The following is an 18,012-nucleotide window of genomic DNA, read 5'->3' as shown; positions in this document are numbered from 1 at the left end:
AGACCTGGTCTCTCACCTCTTGAACCACCAGTCACCGAGGCATCGTCCGGGGCTCGAGCGACGTCGGGGACACCGCCGGGGTCTACGCGACAGGTAGGCAGGTAGATAGGTAGGGATGCGTGTGTACACACGGGACCGACGTGGTCGCGCCTCGTCTTGGTGCGAGATTTATTCGACCTGGGAGGATAAAAATTTGTGGCCACAAGAGAGACTCCCTCGCGAGCTGAACGTTGGAAAAACCAGACGGTTGACAAAACCACGTCCTTCAGTTTATTCCAACGGAGTTTTAATTTGATTACAAGAATGTAGAAAACTAGACAACTATAATAGATGGACGGTCAACCTCGACATTTCCGCTAAGGAAAAGTCGGCTGCAAATTCGTCGGAGAACCTACCATAGAAAAAATCTCTGACGGTTTTGAGATATTCTTAAGGTAATACGTAAGGTGACACATGTGAAAGAAGAGTTTTATTTTCAAAAAAGTTTCTTTTATAACGCCGAGTTGATTTGTTTCTGTACCAGCCGTAAGAAATTATTTTAAGATACTTTCGCTTATACATCAAGTGCTTCCAAGAGTAAACTTAAAAAATGTCTAATCTAAGTTCATCGCAATATTGATGGTACTTTCCTTGCTTTGTGAGTTTAACGGATCAGATATTGCGGTTTATAGATCGGCACGAGTTAATAAGGCACGCAGAGCGAGATTAATCGACGGACAGGCTGTCTATTATCGTCTACCGTAATCGCGAGGTTGCGGCAAACGTGTCTTCAGAAACTAATGGGCTGTCGTTAACTTTCATCCGTTCATTAATAAATCTCTGACGGGAGCGCGCTAATTAGCATCTTCAGACAATGTCGCGCTTGTAACATTTCCTCATCCGTTGGTACATTTTCAGATACCGGCGATCTGTGTGAATCGCGACAGCGAATGACGTGACGCAGAAAGAAAAATGCCTTGGACTCGAAGCACTTCCACTATAAATGCAAAATATTAATAACCGCGTGTCTATATGATTACACGTTACTGTTCTAATACTCGGCCGAATAAATTGTAATTTAATTAACACTATGTATATCGAGATCCGTGCGTGCGTACAACACGCGTCGCGGTTCCGTGCGCGCATGCATGCAAGAGAACAGTTGTCATGTTATTAGAAGGATAATAGCGTGGAAAATCCACACCGCTCGTTTTCAGCAATTGCGAGGGGCCCTAAATAACAGTAATACGCGCGTCGATGTATTAACACGTATAAAATTGTAAGCGACAAAGTACCGTTTGTCTTTGGTACAATTTGGAGAGGCGTGTCGAGGATGAGTACGGTCTTGCAGGTCGTACCAATTAAGTAGTCTCGGCCAGTAAAATTCCCCGTGAGGGAATTCGAAGAAGAGAGAGAGGAGACATTACCTCAAGGGGAATTTTACTTGCTAAACAAGATTCTCTTTCTCAAATGTTCATAAATTTAATCGGAATTTAAAATTCCGTCTCCCGCTTAAGCTCGATTTAGATTTCGGGATTTATAGCGATGAATAATTCACGAAGCGGTTATACAATGGTGGAGCCAGCTCGAAAAAAAAAACTGGTGTTGCAGCCGAGAGAGCTTTTCGAGGGAAGGGGGAGGGAACTGCTACGGTAAAAATAGACCGATCTATCAGCAATCTCCTCGCAAATTATCGCGATTAATTATTCCTCTAGCAGAACAAAACGCGCGTACGTCTCTCGGCGGCCGCGGTTTCGTTCTGTAATATAATACTCGCGCGAGATTTTTTCGTCGTAAAGCAAGTTGAGTAACAACAACGGTCGATACACACGAATCTCTCGAAGCGTCATTAATTACGGGCTTCTCGGAAGAGATTAGCATTAGAGCCGCGTTGGTAACCGCGAGCGCGAGCGTTAGGAAAGCTGCGCCGGCAGATCGCTGATTCATTTCAGCGTGAAGGAGTTGCTCAAAAGGCGCGATCCGTTGCTATAATATAATTCGTATGTTTGGTAAGTAAGGCGCGCCGATTGAGCGCGGAAACGGCACGTTGGGCAATATCGCACGCGTGTTGCATAATATTGTCCCCCTCGCACGCGCGAGATTGAATCTTCGAATGTGGGATTCTTTCATTTCAAACGGCAACTTAATATGCACGCTGCGCTGCGAAACACATGGATCCTGCGAAGAAGACGGTGATGAGTGACGTACGCAATATTATAGTGCAGGTGTTGATTGACGGAATTTAGAATAGCTATGTTTCTTGAAAGTCCTGGCTGATAATTCACTCAATTTGCCCTTTCCCTCGTCTTTCGATCACTTTCCCAATTTTATTTCTGCAAATCTGGCACGCCAGGAACGTTAATCTGCTCTAGTACTCTTCGCCGCCAGAAAAGACCAATACTCTTTCATAAAGTGCGGGATGCGATTGGAGAGGAGGCAGTTGGTTGCGTTGCTCATCAAGAAACCTTCACCACCATCTGGCTGTTAGCCTCGGCATGCGAGGAGATATTTCTTACCAGCTTGCGAGTGCTAACCGCAAAGTTGGTATCCGATGACACCTTCGTTGTTGACGATACCCTTGACTCGGTGATCCCGGCTGAGGATCTCGATCTCTTAGTCATATATCGACGGTGACTTTGCGATTTCGAGCAACGAGACGGGAAAAGGCTCGTCCTTCTCGATCCAGTTACAGACGACGATCTCGGTGGTAGAATTGGCATCGACGGCCTTGGTCTCGCCAGTCTTCGCCTTGACCTCGGCCTTCTCTTCCGTTCTCACTTTAATCTCGACGTCCGTGCTTCCGTCTGAGCCTGGACCTCGGACTCTACCTTTAGCTTGGCTTGATTGCCGAGACGAGATTGTTCGCCGCGAGAAAAACGAAGGGAACGATAGTGAGCAATCACTCGGGGCTGAGACACCATTCGCCAATCGCTAATATTTGTTTAACACTTCGAAAAGAAATCGAAAGAAAGAGTCGAAGATTTCTCTATATATTCTCTTAATATTCGCTCGTATGTACATTGTGTTTGCCGTTTAATCATGTCGCGAGGAGGAAAGAATCGTATTCCAGCAACTGGATTTCTTTATCGTTTCCAAGAACAAAAGTATTTTAGCCTCCCTCCCTCCTCTGTCCATCCTTTCTTTTTTTAGGAAAAAAATTAAAAAATAGGAAGTTGAGCATATAAGGATAAAAGGGGGTAGATACAAATTTATTTACATTTGTTATTAATTCGTCATTGTACTCAGTACTGAAGAACAAGAAATTGCTAAATGCCAGATATAGCTCGTAGTTTGATCGCGGAATGCCAGGCGGCTTAACTTGTCAAGTTAAAGTCTGATTGTCAAAAGACAAAAAGACAAATTATAAATCTTCGTACTCGACATTGTCGCGTGCGCTCTATAATCGAGAAGTGAAGAGAAAGAGGGAGAGGAAATAATAATTCGTCACAAAAAGACTCGGGAAAGAAACCTCTATGGCGAGTACGCGTACTCGAATGCGTGCCGGATGTGATGTAATTGTTGCTAAAGCCGACGGAACACAATTGGGACGATATTGTGCGCCGAGATTACAACGGGACAACGGCCGCACTTGCTGCTGCATGGGCTGGGCAACTCCGGCCAGTGTGAAACGATACGTGCAGGCCAACACCTAATGGTAATTTGAGATCTGCCTGCCTAAATTGGAGAGAGCTCTCGAATTTTCGCACACGAATCGTCGCACGCTGTTTACCCTACCGTTTATCACCTTTGCCGAGATAACGAGGAGAAAAGAACCACAATACCTAGAAAATATCTGTCTAGCAATCGTTCAATTTCAATCTAAGAAATCCTACGAAAACACACAGTTGCGGCTGTAAAACTTATTTTTCGTGTTATGATTGCTTATGATACTTTTCAATCAGATTACTTCCTCAATTACATCACGCGTATATCATTTCTATCACTGCCGACTGCGCGGACACTGGTACTGCCACTGTGTTTAACGCCCGTACCGCGTTTGAGATAAGTGTAGAAATAAATCGCGGAGAAACACTCTTTGACGTAGGAAAGTCGAATGCTGTTGCTGGGTATAATTAATTGAGAATCCGGCTTACGTAAGAATCTGCCTATGTAAGAACTGTGCGTTATTGTTCGTCGTAACGCAAGTCGTAAAATATAGGGCAGCAGAAGAGGACTGAGAGGAACAAACGAATTGTAAAGTAACGCATGAAAGAGTATACAGGAAAAATATGAGAATACAACAAAATACAGAGTCCGGAGTTTACAATACTCGAATTCTTATCCATAAAACTTTTGCTCATAAAATTATACTGTATATAGAATTACAGATATTTATGTTCTTACTAGTGAAATGCATTTATATTTCTAACAGTTATTTATTGTGTTTTATTTTAAAATTTAATTTTATATTATCATTATATATATATATATATATATATATATATATATATATATATGTTGCATGCACTCTCGCATGTAGTCGGATCGGCGTGAAAAGGTGAAAGCAGATCGCATTGAATAATCCAGGGAAAGAAGTCCCGTGTAATAAAGAAAAAAAAGAGACAACGATCTCTCAAGCGCGTTCCCGTCTATAATGAACCTGATCCTTAACATCGAATGACAAAATTCAGATCGCGTTTAACGTCTATATAACAAAATTGCATTCGATTATTATTATGTAACGATGTAGTTGTTACGCATATTTAATGTCTTACATGTATCGAAATCGATTAAGATGTGAAACACCAAGAACTGATATGCAAAGATCTTTAAATTAAGTTTTCTTACATTCGAATTTCTGCGACACGCGAATATTAATTTTTTTTTTTTTGACGTGTATCATTTTGAATATTTATGTGCGAATCGAACGATATGAATCCGTTATTATTTGTCGCATATCAAGGAGAAACTAAAGTAACACTATAACTCGGTAAATGGTTGCTTGTAAAGGATAGACGAGAAAGTGGCAGTGAACTTTTGAAACTTTCCACGTGAAAGTGCAAGTGAAGATGCTGCCTGTGCCATAAATATTCGATAAACTGGCTAAAGCTCAATTTTTACTGCAACTTAAAAGTTAAAAAATTACATCATTGTAATTAATAAATAAATTGATAGCACATGGCAAAACGATTTATTATAATTCATTATATTTAATCTATGACATCTCCATTTTTATTTATTATTAAAAAAACTTAAAAAATATTAAAATGAGAATATGACAAAAATTTTTTTTCCGCATTTGTTGTATAAAAACTTTTTATATAGATATAGTAATAATGAATAGCGTCTCTAACTAAAAGTTGAGTCAATTAATTTGGCGTCCGAAAGATTCGTATATGAATATTAGGCCGATTAAATTATGGAAATTAGTCAAGTCGTCGCGACATGGAAATTTCCATAATGGAGATTGTCGGGATTTTTACGATGCGCCTCGTCGTTTTTTTTTTCACAACGTGTAAACGTGCTAGGTCAATGCAACGACGCATAACGCGCTCATTACAACAGCTCGCGATGAGGACCTGTCATCTATGCGACTCAGTCAATTAAAGCCATGCCCATCCTCTTCCTGTCCGCTTTTTGCTTGTTTGTTCGTTGTAACTTGACCGTCCGCGAACTTCTTTCGGTATTCAGTACTATCTTGTCGTTGATTAAATTTACATACGTGTGATCAGTCTTGCTGTGTGATGTATGTAAGTGAAAGAAAGGTATAATGAAGTTTTGATTGTTGAAATTAAATGCTTAAAGTTAGTTTACTTCACCTACTTATACCTAATTATACCTAATCTAATTTTGATTTTCAAAATTTTTTATCTTGTCAATTTGAAATCTTAGATTCTTGAAAATTATACAAATTCTTAGAAACGCCGAAATTCTGAATTTTATTACATTTATACAAATTTTTACTTTTTATTACATTCTTTCAAATTACATATAAAAATTACACATTATATTAAAAACATTATACATTATTAGCGATACATATATACATAAATACATGTAGATCTCTTTTTCTATTGATATTAATTACATGAAGTTTTCACCAAATAAATATTACATTGCCGTTACTAAAATTTGGCTGCTTTTTCTCTTACATGTATACTTAATGTGTATTATTACTTAATGTTTTGTATCGAGTGAAATTAGACATGTCAAAAACGATAAACAAATAAAGCATCTTAAACACATTTTAAAATAATGTCTTCAAAACGTCAAACTGGAACACAAGATGCTTCAAATAAGTCATATAGATAATTCTATTTTTTATAATAAATATATAAAAATTTTTCAAATTTTAAAAATATCTTCTAAGTATTACAGCATCCATATTTTTTTGTTTATCGCCTTTCTTGTAATAGAATCAAAAAGAGCTCGCATAAAAAAATTTTAAACTTATGAACGTGTATCGGACCAAACTCGAAAGTAATGGAGTGCTCTTAATTTTAGTGACCATAGGATCGTTAAGCGATAGTCACATAACTTGCCCTTGACACAGTTTTAATCCCATCATTTTCCTATTGTTACATTATTATGAGAAATTTCCCAGCGCAAATATTGCAATTATTGTAAGCGAACGTGTAGATAATCGCGTAGACAATCAACGGGAAAAATGAAATCGATGCGTCTGAAAATTATGTTCGCGAGATGGTGCAAAGTAACTTTTAGACAAGCGTGAAAGAAGAGAACTAGGAGATATTTATGAGAAAGAAATCGTCATTACACAAAAAGAGAGAATATATAAATATATTACTATAATATTTAAATAAATAATTTAATGTTAAAATTGACTCAACTATTGAGAAACACAATATAAAATCACGTTTTAATTATAAGCTAATTAAATTTTGCTCCAAGATTATTAATAAAAAATAAGTTTTCGACACATTTTATCAGATGTCTCGCCAACGACAAATTTAAAAAAGTTAATGTATAATGTATAATGCATAATGCATAATGCACAATGCTAAATTATTGTGGTTGCCATACTTTATGCTATCAAAAATAATAATATAAAAATTTACTAAGTATCCTCAAATATGTGATCTTCCATTTAAACGTATCATCGACAATTTAATTTTGAACATATAAATATCGCTAATTATATTTCGAAAGAATTCAGTTCACTTTAATATTAACGAAATGTTTCGCGAACGAGTCACGATTTCAATTATCGCGAGTATAAGCGACGATGATTCTGTTTGCACGTATATTTATTCTTTCAGCTTGTCACAAAGAATAAATTTCATGACAATCTTAAATAAAACTTCTTTTTCCCACCTTTTTTCTCTTATTTACATTTCAACAAAAACGCATTATATAAAAATTATACACCAAGTTTATCGCGATAAATTAAGAGATAAGAAGAGATAAGATTTTTTTTGTGTTGAACCTACTGTTTTCCGTTTTATATTCTAATAAATAATAAAATACAGAAAATAAATCCAATATTCAGAGGTTACTTTCACTTATTCAAGATCAATTAAAAATAGCTTATTACATATTAAAACATCCTTTTCGTGCACTGTCAATTCATAACTTTTTCGTATCTTGTAAGTAACGATTCTCTCGATAAATTGTGTTTTTGTAAGAAAAAGTTTTCAGTAAAAGAAAAGAGAAATTTATATAGACAAAATCATGAAAAACTTTTTGCTTGTGGATAAAATCTTATTTCTTCTTTTTATTTACTTTATTATTTCTCCAATATCAAAGTTGCGATAAGAAATAAAAATGCTGTGACACATATGCGATATAGACTTAAAACTCGTTTTCTGTAAATTTTGCATACATATAACTTCGCAGTTCGTACAAATTATGTTACGTACATACATAACTCCTCACAACGTGATGTTACATATATACACGCTATATACAGTGATGATTACCTAGTGTGAATTAATCTAGTTAATATATTCTAGTTAATTATCAAATGCACCTCCGATTAATTCTTAGTTACGTGGAAAATGTATTAGTTGACAAACGATTACACAGTTCTAGAAAAAAAAAAACACCATATATCGTTGTAACGTAATTCCAAAATGCGCTTACAGTTTTTAATAATAGAGATTTTTTCGTAATGTGCAACATATACTTTTTTCAAGATTCCACGTATATAAGATATTATTTTAATGGTTCAAGTTTACATGCATTTCAATTTTCTTTGGAACTATCACATTTTTTATGTAAAACGTAGTAGTATTTCTCAAGAAGCAACGCAATTTCACTAAACTGACAAAAAAGTTCATTATTTTCTCTAAAATCCTGTTCTAAATCAGAACGCAGATCTCATCTCTTTTTTTTTATAAAAGATTGGAAAAGAAAAAGAAGTATTATCACAAACATGTGAATATTGCATGTATTGTAGTCTTATATTAAGAGAAAATTTCTTTATATTGATGTTCAATTATTTTATTTAAGATTATAAATTAGCCTAACGTTATTCCAAAAAAGAGAATCGTTTCTGCCAAACTTGCGAGCGATGTTTATTTCTTAAAACTGGATCAAGAACAATTGCGATAGAATTTATACGTCCCCTAAATCTTTCGTTGTCCCGCGCATATTGTTCCCAAGGACCTCTTCGAGCTGCTCGATACGCATAATTCCATGTTACCATAACGTGTACGACTGGAGTCGGGTCGAAACAGACCTGAAATAAAATTTCGAATTTCCTGCTAATACATGCACACATAGAGTATATTAAATATGAGTGTTACATAATACCGTTAAAAAATCTCAAATTTACTTAATGCTACTAAAAAATAAACAGTTATTAAAAAATTAAAATTAAAAGAGCTAAATAATTAATAAAAAATTAATAAAATAAAGAAAACATTCAAAATTTTGTTACATGAATGATCTTAAATTATGAATCAGAAATAAAGAAAAAATATGTGCAAACTTGCAATTTATCTATGCATCAGCAATTCAATTATCTAGTAAAACATTTACATAATGTTCTCAAGACTACAATGAGCTTTAAACATTTAGTACCGTTAAAATATTTATAAAAGAATTTCCTGCTTCTAAATATTTCTTGCTTCTAAAATCACAATTTAGAATGCAAGTAATGAGAAAGTACCTTCTTCGTTTGTGTTGTTAATTCCTCGGAGTTTTCATCAGTAAAGATGACCAAATCATCTTCCAGTTGGCTGCTTCCATCATGGAAGCTTATCTCGTCACAACCATCGACGTCGTCGTTTTCTTCAGATTTAAAGGAACTATTCAGAGCATCAGAGCTATCGAACGTATTGAAATTATCAGAATCATTGGAACTATCAGATAATAATCGGCGAGACGAAGGTAGCTCATCATCGTGAGTTTCGATAAAATTTATGTAGGTAGTATCGTTTATTCTCATCGAAGAATCGCCATCGCCATCGCCATCGCCATCGCCATCGCCATCGCCATCGCCATCGCCATCGTCTTCGTCTTCGTCTTCGTCTTCGTCTTCGAAGACAATCCAATCGTCATCGGAGTTCTCCGACAACGTTCGCAATTGGGATGAATTTTCCTGTGCATTGAGCATTTTATCGTTGCTGTCCTCGCAATAATCACTCATTCTATAAGAACTGGGTATGTAACGCATTTTGGTTACATCTTTCGTTTTAATCTTCTTTCTGTGCGTTTTTGCTTTTTCTTTCGCAGGTGTTCCTTTGGAAAAATGGGACCTTACTGGGCTATGGATCCGTTCTGCAATTCGAGTAGAATCCGTAGTATCCATGTTGAATTCTAAGCTGTCTGGTTTATCATCTAACTCAATGCAATCGTTCGCTGTTACATCGACGAGATTGTTCTCGCTATCGTTAGACTTGATAAATTCCTTCCGACATAAGGTTTGGCTTACTCCAGAACGTCTTAGCTGGCACTTTGCTCTACCACGACCTCGGCCTACCGCGATGACGTTGACCTTCCGATAGTGGTGCGACTTCGTTAAACACAGCGGATACTTCACGGACATTCTTGCTGGTTTACAGTACAAGCTGCAAGTTAAACTATTCCAAGCATTTCGACAAATATTAGAGATGCGTGACATTGAATTTTCTATGGTAAGACCTACGGGTGCAGCTGGGACATCCGAGTGAGAAACCACGAGGAAAGACTCGACATCCATATCTTTGTGAATGTCAGCTTCCTGATTCCGTGGATCGACGTCCAAAGAATCCGAAGAACAGATCATAGTATCTTCCATTATCTTCTCTGTCTCCTTAAAGCACGGCACAGATTTCATTGTATTATTTTCCTCGTGTGTGTCAATCAAGTTCTTTAGAAAGTTCAGGTCGTTTCTTATGTTAATTAATTCAGACTCGTCGACGATAAGCCAATCTTGATTCATCTTAGGTGTAAGTTCTAACATCGACTTCATGTAATCAGGAGTGTTTTGCTTTAAGTGTAAGAGCCTTGCTTTCTGCGAAATGTATGTCAGATCCTTTTTCCTTGTCGACGAATTTTCTAAAAAATCACAATTCAATATTTCGTCATTTACGACAGTGACAGATAGCGGTTCTCCAAATAATCTTGGTAATCTTAAATTACTGCTGACAAAATTATTCCATGTTTGAACAAGAGATGTTTTCTGATTGTTCGTGCACGGTGCACTGTCTTCTCCAAGTAAAACGGCGATTTGCCTTTTCTTCATCGTGAACATGTGAGACATCATTGTAAGGTGTGCAGGATGCATTTAGGATTTTCCACCAGAAGAAAAAAGTTGAGATAAACACGTGATACTAGAGAGGCCTAAATGTGCAGATCCAAGGAGCAAAAAATCCCTGGTGTGTTCGTGAGACTCAAATTGGTATTTTGCCTCTACTTCTCCGTATTCTTATATCTGTGCTCTTCTCTCTATGTTCTGAAAAATATATATACCTTGTTAGAATATATTTATCTACAAATCAGTCAGATTATGTTAATCTAAAATTTAATTCAAAATACCGTAAACATTTATGTATTTCAGAATTTTTTAGTATTGGAAAAAATATACGTAAATATGTAGACAAAGATAGTTATGGATTGAATGTGAGATTATGGAATTCATGATATTTTGTATACTCTGTTGAATTCGGAAATAATCACCAAAATTACCTTTTTATATACTGTTTAGATATTATGGCCATAAATGTTTATTGTATTGTCATAAAAGCTGTATTTCAGTATTGCATTATTTTTTAAATTTAGATGTTAATTATCTCGCATCGTATATTTTTAATAATCTATTCTTAAATTCCGGTTAATAAGATCTTAAAGAAGATCTTATACATTAATTAGAAATAAAGATTTTGAAAATTAAAAATCTAATCAACTGACGATTCATTTTAGAGTTTTGAGGCTCGGCTTATGAAATGATCCGTATCTTCAGCTTATAACCTCATTAGCATTCCGAAGGTCTTTCTTGGAAAAATTTTTAGCCTCTCAATCGGTCAAGCACGCGCACATAAAGCGCTTGTGCATGTGCATGTGACAACGGTGGTAACATTATCAGAAATTTATCTTTGTACAAATATCACCGATAATATATATTATCGGGGATCTTTTCCTACGTAAATACATCGATAACGCGACTCGCAAGGAAAAACAACAGCGAAAAATGTCGCATGTTCCTATACTACACTACGACGCCACGACGCGCGACGGTGCCTACGCGGGAGAGGGGGAAAGGGGATCATATTTTCTGATCATCGGGCGATCGCGTTATTATTCAGCGCGTACGATTATCAAATGTGTGACGCAGAATCAGCAGTAGTCAATACGAAGTCATCATCCGTGCACGGATATTAGCGTACGCACGCAACACACACACACACACACACACACACACACACACACACACACACACACACACACACACACACACACACACACGCGCGCGCGCGCGCGCGCGCGCGCATATTCGCCACTTACGTGATAAACGTGAGCAGCCAACGTAGGCGCACTTGTGACAATGTCGTTTGCAACACCACCAAGAAGTCGATCTGGGATCCTGTGGATCGCGGGGATCACAGGGCGTGAGCAGCAACAAGTCGATTCCCTTAAATCGCAAGTCAGCGCCGATTGCCGTGTTGATACCAGTCGATTTCGCGTGGGCGAAGCTATTTTTCTCGAGCGGGCACATTTTTATAGAACACATGTTGACAAAATACTTCAAGCGGCCATTTTCAACTACTAAATGAAAGTGTGCGAGAGCGAGAGCAGCAGCAGCGAGGCGCGTCACCGCCGTAGCTAGACGGTGACGTCGGGGCGCTCAGGAGGGGAGCCGCGCATGCGTTCTATTTTTAGACAGGTATGCTGCACCGCGCTGCAATAAATTTAATGTAAAAGTATCTATATTTTCTTTTCATTCTAACTTATTGTAGCAGTGCAGCCAAAAGAACAGGCTATATTGTTAATCTCGACTTCGAGAGCCTTCGTTCTCCTTCTAGAAATAATATTTCGGATCAATTAAGGGGATTCTAAAGTGAAGTGAATTACTTACATTTTTCTATTAGAAAATATCTTTGAATTGGCTTTACAAAATTCCAAATCATTTTACACAATCAAAATACGCATAAAAATAAAGAAATTAAAGGGTAGTTTCATGTCAATAACTTTTTTTTTATGTATTAAAATGTTTAAAGTATTATACGTGCGGGACGTAATTGGTGCCCCACGCTTAGACATGAGACTCGGTCACGTGGTCGTCACGCGGGACATAGGAAGGGAACGGTTTTTCCAAAACTACCGGACGTAGTGGGAGACTCTTAGAAATTTTCGATGATTCGGAAGTCCATTTTATCTGAATTGTCACAAAATAGTCGGAATAATCATGCTATGAATCATCATTTGAAGCAATATGATTGTTAATTTCAACGAAACTTTCATATAACAATGCAACCCTGGAGAGTAAAAGAGAAAAAAAAATCAGTTGAAAACAGAAAGTAAAGAAACTGAAAAAGAAACAGAAGGAAGTATTTCGATGAAAGTTTCAATGAAAGGAGTCACTCCGTAATGAGTGACAATCTGCGACGCCACGCACTAGATGTTTGACTATTTAATTATTCATCAGGTCCAAAGGTTTCGACGTCGAGAACTCGGGAGGCATCGAGAAAGGCATGTAGTTATTATTATCTAACGGTCGTTATCGGTCAACCACAACAACCATGTAGATGACGAGGGAATGGTCATCGTCGTCGTCGCTTTGGTAAAATTCGACGGCAAATTGGATTGCCGGAGTCGGATGCTGGAGACGTCCGTTTTACGGGCAAGAAACAGTAATTTTTCGTACAATCTTTATTTCTTTTATAGAGTTAGAATTTTTTCTTTAGAATAAAAATATACGATGGAGTTTGTTTTATGGAGTTGACGCCAAAAAAGAAAGAAAAAATTGTTAATTTGCGGTATTTTTACTTGGAAAACAAGCGAGAGAGAATACAAGATATTTTATGATTAATATGCTTATAGTTAAACAATAATTTATAAAAATGAATAAAAGAATTGAACGTTGTTCCTTGATAATAATGAAGAAAAATTCGATAATAATGATAAAAAAGAGCAGCGAGCGAACAACTCGGCGTACTTGTTTCTTTCCTCCTGCTATTTGTTTGTAATGAAATGTTTTATTAATATCCACTAATTTGTCATTCGCTGAGAAAAATTCTAAGAATAGCTGACGTGTCATCGAGATTTCTTGTTTAGAAACAATCGTTGATTCATGTATGTAACGCGTGATGAAATATTTCCCGAAGTTGTATCGTGGTTAATCATAGTGAGGTGCAATGCGAATAAACAGGTATACGAAAGCGATAAATATTACATAACGCGGCGAATACATTAACAACATTCACTGCCGATATCTTTAAAGCGAAAAAGTGCAGATCTCGCGTAGATTGTCTCGTTTTCTCATTCATATAATAGTTGTCTCTTAGCGCTCTTTTTTCATTCATATATAATATGAGTAATTTTCCAGTCCTCTTCGCCTGTTCTTTTCCACCTCCTCTTATCGTCATCTATCTATTACATACATACATAATCATTGGTGTCAATGATCGTAGTGGTATTATCATTGCTCGAATGTGTAAATCATGTTGTTGTATGGAGCGACGAAACCTGTGAAAGAATTGCATCAGAAAACGTATGCCTGTGACAGTCAAACTGCATGCCATATATTTTTTTTTACGCTGCATTCAAAAGTAATGGAATTTCTCTGCTTTTAATTTTTCAACGCAACTACCTGCAGCATATTGACAATGCGACACATATAACGTCTCTCGACAAATGTCTCTCTCCTCTATTTGAAATCGAGCTTATACTTTATAGGCCAGAGGCTAAGATGCAGTGCAGCGATGCCAGTTCAGATGTTCATAGCAGCAAGGCTGCATGCCTGTAGGCATGCACTTGCACAAATTGCACACGGAGTCTGAAAAGCCCCATTTTTCGACCTAGGTTGAACGGTGGGAGCATTTGCTATCTCTCGCTCAAGCTCCTTAATAAAAATATTTGATTGAAATTTTTTTAATTGACCCATTTCATTGAAATTCATTAAAATGCATTAAAATTCATTAATAAAACTTAATTTAATTTACTAAACAAATTCGTTAAACTAAACTTAACTTAATTCATTAAAATTTATTAAATTAATTTTATTTTATTGTTATTCAACAAAAAATTAATTCTATAAATTTTGACCAATCTTACAGAACTTTGATAAATATTAATGAATTTTATTGAATTTTAATGAAATTTTAGTTATTACGCGACATAAAATAAGAAAAATTATTCTATAAATATCAGAGACGAGACATATATCTCAACTTGTTTGTTCCTTTTCACCTTTTCCTCGACATAACAATAGGTGTATAAAACTAGTATATAAGTACCTAAAATTTCTTAGTAAAATATTTTCATAACTGACGTGTACGTATCCGTTCTTGCTTTATCCTATTTATGTGCGAGTCATTAAACTTATACATTCGTGCCTCTCTTTTGTTCCCTTTCCATCCTTACGCCCATAAGAAGCAAACTTTCCAAATCCGACTCGATATTGTATCAACTACGTAAACCGGGCTCTTCCCATTGAAAAGAGACATGCTTTGACTTGTTTGTTCCTGTTTTACCCTAGTCATCTTTACATAATAAAAAAGAATCTGAAAAAGTTTCTAAACGATACATATATTTTTTTAATTGCCGTCAACCAACCGACGCTGATCTGACCGATCTAGTCGATCGAGAAACCTGAACGTTCATGTATTTTTTTGTTCTTCCACTTTCACCGGCGTCCAAACCATATTAATCTCACATATGTTCTTATCTCCTTTTTTAATAGAAATTTTTTACATTGTCCTCTTGACGGAAGAATTAGGTGTTCAGTTAGCAGACATAATTTTAAAAATTAATTTTTCTTACGTCAATCAATTCAAAATCATTTAGGAAACACGTTTGTATACTTTCAGTATTTGAGAAATAATTTCATTATTTCAATGGTCAAAGAGTGGGGCTCCCCTCTACGAGCTCTGTGTGCAAACAGTGCAAGCCACGTGGTGCAAGCACTCTGCAACTCTGCGCAGGTTGAACTGGGTTCAACAAACGACCAAACGACGTGCGATCACGTGCGACCTTCACAAGATTCGTAAGTCTAAAAAAGATTCATAAGTCTTTGGACGGACGTAAACGTATATGGACGTGTTTCACCCAACTGAAATTTTTGAACGCGGCTGACGCAATCAGGTGATTTTACTTTTCGTTCCCCTATTTTTCATTGTGCCTCAGAATTTTTTCTATTCTTTCCTATTTGATTTCGCTTCTATCTTATATTCATCTTTTAGACGTATCATTCCTTTTATCCTTTAGCCCTTTTATCGTTCCAATACCTAAAGGAGAGACGGGTATCATCACGAAGACTTGCGACTTTTGACGGGATCATATTGGTTGAAAACGTGCTAAAAGAAGTAGAGCGAGAGAGCGCATATCGACACTTCGGAACGACCATGGCGAGGATAAGCTTCAAAGTGTACTTTATGAACGAGAATCCATGGACTTGCAGGAAAGTGCACAGATTCGACATCGACGCCGATGTTGCAATGAATTTCATGTATCTTTGCGAAAAGTTGCAAACCGTCTTCCTGAGCCTACGGGGTAAGAGCTTCACTGTCGGCTGGAAGGGTGAGTCTTTATGTCCTTTTTTTCTTTTTTTCTTGTCTGAGAACGCAACAGTGAGGTTTGCTGAAATCAACAATCGACATTATTTATTAAATGTACATTATCTAACGACGTTGTGCCTTATATTTTTTGTCAGCTAACTACATTCAATTAACGCATTTAACAGCAGAAACAAATTAAACTCGGAAATTTACTTAAATACTCACGTCTAGAAAGTTCTTTGCATGTTTTTCCTCTTGTATTGCAATGTCTTAAGAGCAAAAACATTCATGTGTATGCTTCTCATTAATAGTTTAATTATTTGAAAATCAGAAACAGTTATTGCTATCTATAAATATATAAATGATAAATTAGTATTTAACTTATTTGTTTATTGATAGATGAAGAAAATGAAACCATTACCATATCTACTAACAAAGAGTTAGAAATCGCACTTGAAAACATGGCTAAGAAAGATGTCTATGAACTGTATGTCTTCCTGAAATTAGAGCGAGACATGTCAAAAGATATGCATGGTTTTAGCTTCAAGTACATGGAATGTCCAGATTACGACTTGTGGACTGATTGCATGAATCTTGACAATCATTTGGAGCATTACATGGTCCGCATAATACAGTCGATCAAGTGGCTGATCTACTATGGCTTTTGGTTTGCTCACCACATGTACAAATTCATAAAGACAATGGCGCAGCAGCACAAAAAGAATAAGCGCAGATACACACGACATGAGAGGAAACGAACTGGTTGTCCAATGTTCACCACAGATGGTAAATTTGGCCCTTTTGATCTGTCTGTCATAAACGTACTAGATAATTTCATTGTAGATATTTTTATTGTTTTGTCAGATGAAAGCGATTGGGTCTGTCATGAGCAGAAGTGGTTTAAGAAACAACATAAGGAATCGTCCGCCGAAGCTGCGACCGAGACGACGGAGAATCTTCGGCAGGAAGCAACTAGACAGCTATCTTTCTCGCATTCATTAATAAAGATTAAGGATAACATTTCCTACCTCTTACAGTTGCTGGATTCACTAAACATTAACGTCACTGTGACGAGCGACAATAATTCCGCTAAGAAACCCACAGACAACGCGCAGATGAAGACTAGTAGGCAAAAGCGAGTTCTGGTGAGTCTTCAGAGGACTCCGCTAAGAAATTCCCCGATAAGGAAAAGAATATAATTAAACAGTTTAATGATTTAAATTTAAAATATATGTAACTATAAATGTTATTTTTTAGATACAATATTGCATAATATTAAAAAATTAGGATATAATTAAGAATTTATATTTATAATATTTTAACATTGTACCAATCTTACAAAGAATTTAGAATTTGAAGAGCTGATAGAACTTGATACTTGCTTTATTAAATATCACTTTTAATTCTGAAAGAATTACTTTTACGATCTATTTAGCTTAAAGGTACGCTGATGCTGTCTGTATCAAAAGACATCACGTTACTAAAAATGATGAATTGATATCTTTATATTTAATCATGTGACATGACCAAATATTTGATAAAGGTACCAATTCGTCTGATATCTTTTGACGCTGAAAATGAGTATTAAACGTCAACATGAAAAGGCATCCTAATCGGTACTATCATGATACTATCATTATAATAATAGTAGTATCAGTCACCACTTCAGAAATTCTTCTAAATCCTCTATGCGTCACTGTATATGTATCACATATTCAGAATACCTTATCTTACAGCCTATACCATCTGCGCCGCCAGCACCAGAGGCAGAAAACATCGGTTGGCGATATAGGCTTCCAACTCCGTCAAACCAGGAAATGTATCCACCCTTACCCAAAGAAGTAAAGCATGAGTTCTGAATAAAGATTTTTTTTTTTAATGTAAAAATTATAGAATGTTTATTTTTAAAAAATAGGTAACTAGAAGAAAATAA

At 36.4% G+C, this 18,012-nt stretch overlaps 2 protein-coding genes and 1 long non-coding RNA gene across 7 annotated transcripts; 2 read left to right on the top strand and 1 right to left on the bottom strand.

Moving 5' to 3' along the window:
* The first annotated feature begins 20 nt into the window (after positions 1-20).
* LOC118647296 lies at positions 21-4,355 on the top strand. The gene is made up of 2 exons (XR_004964606.1): positions 21-93; positions 898-4,355. It is a non-coding gene; the product is annotated as an uncharacterized LOC118647296 (long non-coding RNA).
* Positions 4,356-6,305: 1,950 nt separating this feature from the next.
* LOC105838302 (protein SHQ1 homolog) lies at positions 6,306-12,984 on the bottom strand. 2 transcript variants are annotated; one of them, XM_012683771.3, is made up of 3 exons: positions 11,869-12,984; positions 9,053-10,819; positions 6,306-8,620 (listed from the first exon to the last, which is right to left on the bottom strand). In XM_012683771.3, exons 2-3 carry the CDS (start codon positions 10,649-10,651, stop codon positions 8,411-8,413), a joined length of 1,809 nt encoding a protein of 602 aa, XP_012539225.2. In that variant the 5' UTR covers positions 10,652-10,819; positions 11,869-12,984; the 3' UTR covers positions 6,306-8,410. The 2 variants fall into 2 exon arrangements, with proteins under 2 accessions (XP_012539225.2, XP_036147619.1); XM_036291726.1 differs by lacking the exon at positions 11,869-12,984 and adding an exon at positions 11,275-11,830.
* On the top strand, positions 12,108-17,966 carry LOC105838304. 4 transcript variants are annotated; one of them, XM_036291729.1, is made up of 7 exons: positions 12,108-12,247; positions 13,010-13,214; positions 15,393-15,568; positions 15,790-16,101; positions 16,479-16,865; positions 16,944-17,260; positions 17,816-17,966. In XM_036291729.1, the coding sequence occupies exons 4-7, from the start codon at positions 15,927-15,929 to the stop codon at positions 17,936-17,938; spliced, it is 1,002 nt and encodes a 333-aa protein (XP_036147622.1). In that variant the 5' UTR covers positions 12,108-12,247; positions 13,010-13,214; positions 15,393-15,568; positions 15,790-15,926; the 3' UTR covers positions 17,939-17,966. The 4 variants fall into 4 exon arrangements, with proteins under 4 accessions (XP_036147622.1, XP_036147623.1, XP_028046107.1 ...); XM_036291730.1 differs by having other exon boundaries at positions 15,393-15,666; positions 16,944-17,224; XM_028190306.2 differs by having other exon boundaries at positions 15,393-15,666.
* The last annotated feature ends 46 nt before the right edge of the window (positions 17,967-18,012 follow it).

This window comes from Monomorium pharaonis, chromosome 9, assembly GCF_013373865.1.
Source record: "Monomorium pharaonis isolate MP-MQ-018 chromosome 9, ASM1337386v2, whole genome shotgun sequence".
Taxonomy (NCBI): domain Eukaryota; kingdom Metazoa; phylum Arthropoda; class Insecta; order Hymenoptera; family Formicidae; genus Monomorium; species Monomorium pharaonis.
Note: the sequence above shows the minus strand (reverse complement) of the source record. Positions and strands in the feature narration are given on the sequence as shown.

Coding starts and splice junctions, on each gene's coding strand:
- LOC105838302 (XM_012683771.3), bottom strand. CDS start 10,651: ATGCATCCTGCACACCTTACAATGATGTCTCACATGTTCACGATGAAG. Junction 8,621..9,052: donor TAACAACACAAACGAAGAAG/GTACTTTCTCAT, acceptor ATTTTATTTCAG/GTCTGTTTCGACCCGACTCC.
- LOC105838304 (XM_036291729.1), top strand. CDS start 15,927: ATGGCGAGGATAAGCTTCAAAGTGTACTTTATGAACGAGAATCCATGG. Junction 16,102..16,478: donor CTTCACTGTCGGCTGGAAGG/GTGAGTCTTTAT, acceptor GTTTATTGATAG/ATGAAGAAAATGAAACCATT. Junction 17,261..17,815: donor CTCCGCTAAGAAATTCCCCG/ATAAGGAAAAGA, acceptor CTTATCTTACAG/CCTATACCATCTGCGCCGCC.